We start from the raw sequence: 10050 nt of genomic DNA, 5'->3' as shown, positions 1-10050 counted from the left end.
GTTCTTTTACATGCCGTAAAGCTACGACACGGGACCCACAGCTTAAAGTCCCTCCCGGAGGACTTGTTCCCTGAATTTTTCTGCCCTTAAAAATTCCACAACCTCCACCAGGTTTGAACCCGCGTACCACGAGTCATGAGGTGGGAACGTTACCTCTAGACTACGGAGGCCGCAGCTCCATGAGTAAATAAGTAAGTAAGTAAGTTTCCTCTGAAATGTTTGTACATATCAAACTACACAGCCTCACACCTAAGCAGCCTGTAATCTTAATACTAATTCCTTTATGTGGCAAAGCTGTACTGTAAATTGATTTGTGATTTCTGTGAAACTACAGACTGAATTGAAATGGAAATTCATAAATTGGACATATCATTCAGTATAACAAATTTTTCTTTAGGCTTACAAGCTTCTGCACTAGAACTCAGGGAACATGGAAAATACTTTAAAATTAATTCAATTTATCCATTCAATCAGGTTTTAGAAATTATATTGCAAGATAGTATGGAAAAGAAATAAAGCAGTCTGCATTGGCAATGGTTCTAGTGCCTGCATAACAAAGATACAGGTGATCAGTTGAGCTCACCATACAGTAAGGAGTACAACACAGGTGTCAGAATGTGACCAATATGTTCAGTTTATATGGTCTTATGTGAGCCAAAGGAGTTAATTTGCATGATTGTTTTGTTATGTCTGTGTTCTAGGATTTGGAGGGTATGGGAGTTTTGGAGTAAAACAGCAGTCAACCCCAATGCTAGGATCTTTTGGAACCTTTGGTACTGGAACTGGAGGTTCAGCATTTGGACAAGGTAGAACTATCTGAGATTTGAAAAGTACTTTTCACATATATAAAAACTATGATCCTTAAATATGGGGACAAACATACTGTGTGAACCTGCAACAAAGCTGAGTAGAGAATATGTACGTAGAGAGGACCTTTTTTTAGTTTAGGGCTGATAAACCAAGGTTTGCCCCCTATTCTGTTAATACTGTTGTTGTACGTCATCCATGCCTTTGTTTTCCAACCTTTCCCTCTACTGTAGCCCTTATTTTTTTCTTGCAAAATTCCTGTTTGAATTAATGTTGTCCTGTTAACAAAGGATATGAATTGGTAGTGCCAAAAATAGCCGAGGACAGCATGATGCTGTCAGAAGATGAGAGTCAGTATACAAGGTGCTATCAGAAAGTTCCGAGACTGTTATTGTTGCAACTCTCTTGGTGAAAGAAGATGAGAGGGGAGACCAAGGTCACACTTCCACAAGCCTGTTGCATCAGTCTGCCACATGACACTGCGCTGTGAACATGTATTATTTTTACATGAATGCTTTTTCGACTTTGTGTTTTATTTTGTCTGCAATGGATGGCAAAATTGAGCAATGTGTCTGAATCATGTTTTCTGTGAAGCTTGGTAAATCCGCTACTGAAACCCTTGAAATGCTTCACGAGGCTTTTTGAGAACATTTTTTAAGCCAGACAGCGGTTTTTGAATGGCATTCACGTTTCAAGGCTGGTCAAGTATCATCTGAAGATGATGAACATTCAGGGTGACCAAGCACCAGCAAAATGATAGAAAATGTTGAAAAAAATTCAAGAACTCATCCACAAAGACTGTTGCTGGACAATCCATGAGCTTGCAGACACCTTTGGGATCAGTTATGGAGTTTGTAAGGAGATGTTAACAAAATATTCGAACATGCGCCGCACTGCCGTGAAGTTTATTCCCATACTACTGACAAATGATCAAAAGAAGCAGCAAGTAAAAGTGTATCTTGAGCTATGAGAGAAGGCTAATGAGGACCCCACTTTTATCTCTTTGATCATAATGGGTGATGAAACTTGGATTTAGGGCTATTATCCAGCAACAAAGCAATAATCATTACAGTAGAAGAGTCCACAATCACCAAGAGCAGAAAAGGTGCAGCAGGTCTGGAGTTCAACAAAGACCATGCTCATTTTTTTTATGTGAATTTGTTCCTCCTAACACTAATATCAACTGACTTTTACTATGACATTTTGAGATACCTGAGAGAAAATGTGCGACAGAAAAGACCAGAACTTTGGCACAACCACAACCAGCTCCTTCATCATGACACTGTGTCCACCCACACGTCCCTGAAAATCACAGAGTTTGTGACTAACAGCAACATGGTTATTGTTTCCAATCCTTCCTACTCGCCAGACTTAGCCCCACAATGATTTCGTTTTGTTTCCCAAAATGAAACCAAAGGGACGACGTTTCGAAACAGTGTCTGACATCCAAAGGGAATCTCAGGTGGTACTCGACAGCATTAAGGAAAATGACTTCCATGGTGCTTCTGAAGCACGGAAAAAATGATGGGATAACTGTATACATTCCAAAAGAGACTATTTTGAAGATGGCAGCCAAAATTAAGTTAAGCTAGTCCAGGAACTTTCCGATAGTTTCCACTTTATATATCCCACTTGTTTTGAGCTCACTGGTGCTCTGAACATATCCATTGCCAATCTTGTTGGATTGAAATATTCTACATACCAGTGTCAATCCTGTCAAATTCATTAATGGCTTGTTACCTGGCAGGTTTAACCCAGCCACAGCAGCAGGTTCCGCCAAATCCTCTCGAGGCTTTGCATAATGCTGTGTTGAACTGTAATGTATATGGGGATGAGAGAGACACTACACTGGCAAGGTGGAATTTACTGCAAGCTCTCTGGGGGGCAGGCAAAGGTAAGTAGTTCTTTTCAGAGTGGCCATATTTAGTTACGATATATAACATGCAGATGTTTCCTTGTATGAAATTTGAGGTTTTCATGCCAGTGAAGTTTCAGATTGTGGTCTCCTGGTTTATGACACTGTGTAGCCTTGTAGATGGTAACCAGTATTCAGAGTATAAGTATTACCTGAAGACAGAAGCAGTAGATTCGTCCAAAACATCGGTAATCACCTGCTAGTCTGTACAATGTCATAGCCCAGAAGACCTCAATGTAAGCATGTCTGCTTATTTCATTTTCTTCTGAAAGGTATACAAACAGGTCAGATATGCCCATGGTTTGTGCTTGTGTTCACATGTGTCTCAATCAAATTGATTTATCATGAAAATACACCACAGAAATATTCTCTCAAAAAGAAGTATGTGTATGCTAGGATACATAGTATTCTAGAATTCACTGGCTAGTCTTAGGTTTATGTTTTTTAATTTTATACTGTAGTGCATGTTTGATGACTGGTGGTCTGTCAGACCCCTGTCTGCCTACCTTGAGCACAAAGTGTTAAAGTGTGTAGCTGTTCAGTCCCCCTGTATGGAGGTTTCATCAATGAGACTGTTGTTTTCTGAGATGTGACACCTTGTAGTGTGGCAGATTATTACAGACATTCTGGAAGAACCCATTGCCTACATTTTCATCTAACCTGAAAGTGAACACAGTACATTCCTTTCAAATAGTGGGAACCATCTACCAGACTGCATGGTGTCACCTCCCAGAAGACACTTCATAGTCACTGCTGTGACAGGCTCAAATCTTGATATAATTATTATTTTTTTATGTTTTTGTGTTGGGAGTTGAGAATTTTTTATTCAGAACTATTTAGTTGATGCTGTTTATGAGAACAGTATTATTATAATGTTGGCTCATTGGGAAGTTTTGTCTGTGTACTGCCATGTGAACTGAGTGCAAGACATAGATCATATGTAGGCCTGCACTTGCCTTTGGTCAGTGAAGGTTTGTGACCTGTCCTCTATAAGTGACGTGGAGCACCCTGTTCATTTGTGAAGGTATGGGATGATTCTAGAAAAATTACATGCAGAAAAAAGTGGCTGCTACCCTCAAATCAGAGTTTGGTCACTTGAGTGTCGGTGGCTAGCAAAACAGACTTTGGAATAGTGCATGCAGTGAATCACAAGTTAGTTCAGTGCAAGACAGAAGTGGCATGCAGTGATATAGTGGTGGACAAGATAGAAGTGACATCAGTTTGTAAGTGACTACCAACAGTAAGGTAAAAGTAAAGTTGTCCCTGTGCTTAACTAATTAAGCACTATGCCACAAAGATATAGGGGGGAGTGGGTGTATAGATCCACATTTTCTTGACCTCAGCACTAGTTGGAGGTGAGTGATCAGCTTCACCCCCTACCGCTTTACCCCCAGGGAGAGCGCCCCTAGTACTCATTGGATAGGAGGCTGGATGGGCTCCAGAACTGGTCTGGACAACACAGAGAAGAAAAAATTCTTGACCTTGCCGGGACTCGAACTCCAATCCCTCAGTCATCCAGCCCATAGCCAGTCACTATACCGACTACACTATCCTGGCTACTGATAGAGGGGTCAGTAATTTTTCCAATAACGAAAAAGATTACAGTACACAGGGCAAGAGGGTGGACTTTAGACTTGTAAGCTGATTGTTATACCAAGGATTTAATTTAATTAACTACATTTTATACATTTTTACAGCTTACTACTCACAGATGGCTCCTCCAATTGAGCTGACACAGCAGAACCCCTTGTGCAGATTTAAAGCTATTGGATACAGCTGCATGCCGTCTTCAGACAATGCTCAGGGGCTAGTGGCAATCACCTTCAACAAGAAAGAGGAAGAAATCCGGTAAACCAAGCATGGACTTTGTACCTTGTGTTGTACTGGCTTTAGTTTATATTTTGGAGGTGCACCTCTGTCCCCTCACAGAGCTAGCTGAACTAACAGATTTCTGGCATTCCTTGGTTTCCTAACAGTTGGTACAAATGATTTTGTTGCACCATGTCCAGTTTACAAGTATATTCTTTATTCAGTTCCTGGTTCATATAATGCGTACATAAGCTGCAGTCTCTGCGTGAAATATGACAAAATTCTAATTAACATTTTAAATAAGCATAAAGAAACATAAAAATTTTTAAATGTATTCTCCACTACCATGTCCAGAATGACCCTGGAGCCATATGTTCTCTCATGCAAAAGTAGGCCTCAGTGTGTAATCCTACCTCCATGCCTCCTTGTCAATACATGTATGCCGTCTCATACAAGTTTGAAGGTACCTCTGCGTACAATGTACACCTTTCACACAGCTGTAATAAGTTTATTGTACATGATAATCTACTGCTCTAGCCTCTAAATAGAATGTAATAGTACTGTGGTAACCACCCACAGTGAATCGAGAGCTAGTCAATCACAGGCTATGAACCAGCCAATGCTCAGCAACGGCTACGTAAATGATTTAATGAAGAGCTTTTCTCAAAGTACTGCACCTTCAAATGATTTTGAGGACATCAAAAGGAGGACTTTATTATTATAGATTAATATAAAGACTGATTTTTTCATGAATATATAGAAAAAAGGCAGAAAACAAGTGACACTCCTTCGTTTCAGGAGACAGTAATGTACATAATTTCAGGGATATTATTCTACATGTTGTGTGTGCAGGAGCCAACAGGCACAGCTGATAAGCAGTCTGAATATGGTACTGGGTAACAAGCCAAACATAAGTCTCACCATTGAAGGCATAAAACTCATCTATGAAACCAAGACCCAGGTGGTTATATATGTCCAAGAAAAAAGTGTTACAGGTAATGTATAAAATTCCATATATGGATAATAGCTATAAAACAATAATAAATAATAAACTTAGTTCATTTCATGACAATAAATCTGAAGGTTCAACACACCTGATCCTGAACCAAGTCTATCCACCTTCAAATTTGTGCCCCAAGAATCCATTTTACGTAGGTCGTACCGAAAGTCATGAGCAACTTCTTTTTGCATGAAACCTGGAAACAGCAGATGAAAGAGAGTACGGTGTTAGGTGGAACCAGCTGTTGTGTTAACCTTGAGTGTCTTGTGACGTTAATAGCTTGCATCACATGACCAGTATCACTCCTAGCAAAATGGCCGACAATGATATGTCGTTTCGCCAGCGTGCTCTCATCGAATTTCTTGTGAAAGAGGAAATCCCTGCTGCAGAAATTCACAAGAGACTTCAGCGTGCTTATGAAAGTGTATGAATGGCTGCGAGTAGTGTTCGAAGATGGGTGAAACATTTTAAAGATGGGAACACCAGCATCGAAGATGAGCCTGAGAGCAGTCATCCTCAANACATGAAGGCGATGATTTTTTCTCTGTATTGTGACAGGTGACAAAAGCTGGTTTCACCATTTCGAGCCTGAAACGAAACGGCAGCGTATGGAATGGCACCATTTGCATTCTCCATCAAAAAAGAAGACAAAGGCAGTGGTGCCATAAGCTGCAAAGGTGATAGGCACAATCTTCTGGGATGCAGAGGGGTTTATTCTGGCCGAATTCCTGGAACCTGGGCAAACCAGCAATGCTGCTCATTATGTCCAGACGCTGCAAAAGCTCCGTCGTGCATTGCGCGATAAACGTCCGGAACGAAACATCATCATCCTGCATGACAATGTTCGCCCCCACACCGCTCGCCTCACATTAGAAGCAATTGCAAAGATGGAGTGGGAAGTTCTTCCCCCCCCCCATAGCCCTGATCTGGCACCCTCCGATTCGGATTTGTGAAGGGTCAGCTGCGTGGACAGCGTTTTGAGACAAGGGAGGCAATTCAGAAAGCAGTGTGTCAGTGTCTTCGGATGGCTGGAACGAAATTTTACAGAAGGGGAATTTTCAAACTCCCAGAATGCTGGGAGAAATATGTACAAATAAGTGGCGATTATGTGGAAAAATAAAGAGAGGTCTGTAGATTGAGGTGGTGTATTTGGTTTTTCAATAATAAAGCATGTTACTTTACAAAAAATTGTTGCTCATGACTTTCAGTATGACCCTCATAATATTGTCTTTGATTGTCTAAGTGATCGTTTTGTAAGAGAGTTCTCTGTCTTACATATCTAGGTCACTGTAAGCATCTGTATTTTATTGCCCTAACAGTAGGATATGGGCTGGATGACTAAGGAACAGGGGCACAATTCTCTCTTATCCACATGCATGTGGTAATGTGGTTGGTTGAAGCACTATGCTACAAGCCGGAAGGTCTTGTGTTCAATTCCTGATGAAGTCGTTGGATTTTTCAGTTGCCCTAATCCTTCCAGCTGCACTATGGCACTGAAGTTGGCTAAGCCTCTAACAGAAATGAGTGCCAGGAATCTTCCTGGGGGTCTAACTTCATGGAGCTGAGTCCTCCTTGAGAAGCTGCTAATTGTACAGCTATTCAAGAACTTACCAGCATTTTTTAGAAGCTGAAGGTTCATTACTGTATTCACAAGAGCCCTCCAGTGGTCCCCATCCTGAGCCAGAGCAATCCAGTGCTTACCACCCCATTCCATCTAAGATCCATTTTAATATTATCCATCCACCTACATCTTGGTCTTCCTAGTGGTCTCGTTCCTTCTGGCTTTCCTACCAATATCCTATATGTATTCCTCCTTGACTTGAGCATTCTAATTATACTTGGAGAAGAGTAAAAGTTATGAAGCTACTCATTATGCAGTTTTCTCCAAACTCCTGTCACTTCATCCCTCGGTCCAAATATTCTCCTCAGCTCCCTGTTCTCAAACACCCCCAGTCTATGTTCCTCCCATAATGTCAGAGACCACATTTCACACTCACACAGAACCACAGGCAAAATTATAGTTTCATATATTCCAATTATTATGTTCTTAGACAGCAGATGAGAAGACAAAGTGTTCTGGGCTAAATGGTAGTAAGCATTATCCGAATTTAATCTTGCCTTAATTTCCTTCTGAATCAAATTTTGATCTGTTACTATCATTCACAAATATTTGAACTGTGCCACATTTTTAAAGCATCTATTAGCTATTTTTAAGTCATGATTTTTCCCTGCATTCTGGTGATGAGACTATGTTATCTATGTTATAACCCAGGAGATTCACATCATCAGCATAGGCCAACAGCTGATGTGTCCCATTTAATTTAAGTCTCACCTGGTTTCCCTGGACCTTCCTAATGGCATATTCTAAAGCAAAGTTGAAAAGCAGTGGTAACAAAGCATTTCCTTGTTTGAGACTATTCTGGAAAGGAATATTATCAGACAAACGTGTACCTATATGGACTTTACTGTATGTTTTGTTTGAACACATTTTAATCAGCCCAACTAGTTTCATGGGTACCCCAAACTCTTTGAGAATACTGTACAGTACTTCCCTCCTGTTCCCTTTCTTGCTTGTAAAGGAATTACATTATAATCACCCAATAAAGTTCTTTGTTAGCATAAGCAGTCAGTCGATTTAGACCATTCAGTCCCATTCTCTTGAGACTCTCGATGTTAGAGTATAATATAAGGCATTTATGTTTTCAAGCAACAGCATTATGTTCTTAGGATCGATGAGACGCATACCTGCTACAGAACTGTCAGCCTACCTCGTGATGCAAAAGCACCAGCTTTTGAGCCTTGGTGCAGATAATGTGTTCGCACAAGTAGCACCAGACAAAGACCAGATCAAGGAATACCTAGAAAATCCTCCAGCTGGTATGTGTTTATGAAATTTGAAGCCAATTATTAATAACTGGAAACATTACACAGCAGGGTATTCATTTAGTGGATCTGCAAGCAAAGTCCAGCCCGTGACATTCATTCCATGCATCTGTGAGTGGACAGAACAAACTGAAGGTACCTCACAAAGCCACATATATATGTGGGCAATGCTACTGATAGACATGATCCTGAGTCAGCTCCATTCACAAACTTCTGTGTTAGTTTTGAACAGTTGGCAATCTAGAGTTGAGAAGTATATTAAATGAATTTGATTTGTTTAATAACATAATTTTAACGTAAAGGAAGGCTGCTGTTGTGAAACAAATTGAATTTTATATACAGTGCAGTAGAAAATTATATTTTAAAAATATCCTTTATGGAAGTGATTGCAACTATGTCCCTTCTAAGTAATATACTTCAAGAATGTTCTTATTATAAAAGTTTACGTCAAACATCTATTTCGACAATGGAAAATTAACAAACATATAGTGAGCATCATAAATGTTTTAAGTGTATACAGTCTTATAAAAACATTTACATATTGGTGGGTTCCTGATCGTAGTGGTATACCTCCAATGATGATTCATTAGGAATCGAAACATGTTAGGTAACTAAGTCCTGAAATGGTGAAGGCATTATATGTCACAATGTACTGAAATAAACTTAATTGTAAATATTAAATGAAATTCTTGTACCTGGGATCTCACTGACATGGTCCCATAATCATACTTTCATAGGCATTGACCCTCGACTGTGGAAGCAGGCTCAGTTGGACAACCCAAACCCTGAAAAGTACATTCCAGTTCCAATGATTGGATTTGGTGAAGTGCGTTGGAGAATGAAGTGTCAAGAGCAAGAAACTAAATTACATCAGGCATTCTTGGACCGTGTGGCTGAGGACATTGCAGAGCTACAGCGGCGTCACACAGCTACTGTTGCCAAGATCGCAGAATATCGTCGCAAATTTTTGGATTTAGAACACAGAGTTCTCCAGGTCTGTCATAATTTTGTCTTATTTTTGCATATAAAATTTCATGATAAATATACAGATGATAATAAAGATTATAGTACTGTAATACTATTATGGTATAAACACTGTATTCTATACAGGGTGTCCCAGGAGGAATGGACCAAACTTCAGGAGGGTGTTCCTTATGTTAAAGTATGCCGATATAACCCAAAACACCTATGTCCAAAGTTGAACGGTTACGGAGATAATGGCCCGAGAAAAGTGTGGTCTTCTTGCAGGTCCACACACTGTGGACAGTCAGCTGTGACTGTTATCTGTTTGTACTTGAGTGTGGTGATGTCACACTAGCCGTGATCTCATGCGCAACCTACCAGAGCCTGTAGATTACGTTGCGGCGGGGTCGGGAATGGGTGGTAAATTAGTTGTGTGATGAGTTGCTGAAATGCCTCTTGTGTTTTCACACGTGGAATATTGTGATATGCATTTTGTGTGTGGATTTTGCGGTCGCAATGCACGTGCTGCTGTTGAAGAATACCAAAGGCGTTTTCCCGATCGAAGGATTCCATCTCGAAGTGTATTTACGCGAATTCACCAGACATTGCGTGATACTGGTTCTCTTGCAAGTGTTTCTGTGCACTCTGAAAGGCAGGATGTACGAATGATAGA

At 40.3% G+C, this 10050-nt stretch overlaps 1 protein-coding gene across 1 annotated transcript in view; it reads left to right on the top strand.

Moving 5' to 3' along the window:
• Positions 1 to 10050, top strand: part of LOC111874923 (nucleoporin p54) — a 28361-nt gene that overhangs the window by 15152 nt on the left and 3159 nt on the right. The window contains exons 3-8 of the mRNA XM_023870797.2: positions 702 to 806; positions 2555 to 2701; positions 4420 to 4570; positions 5384 to 5526; positions 8259 to 8408; positions 9152 to 9408. Coding sequence (XP_023726565.1) covers positions 702 to 806; positions 2555 to 2701; positions 4420 to 4570; positions 5384 to 5526; positions 8259 to 8408; positions 9152 to 9408 — 953 coding nt within the window. The remainder of the gene's footprint in view (positions 1 to 701; positions 807 to 2554; positions 2702 to 4419; positions 4571 to 5383; positions 5527 to 8258; positions 8409 to 9151; positions 9409 to 10050) is intronic.

This window comes from Cryptotermes secundus, unplaced genomic scaffold (genome assembly GCF_002891405.2).
Source record: "Cryptotermes secundus unplaced genomic scaffold, Csec_1.0 scaffold595, whole genome shotgun sequence".
NCBI lineage: Eukaryota > Metazoa > Arthropoda > Insecta > Blattodea > Kalotermitidae > Cryptotermes > Cryptotermes secundus.
Note: the sequence above shows the minus strand (reverse complement) of the source record. Positions and strands in the feature narration are given on the sequence as shown.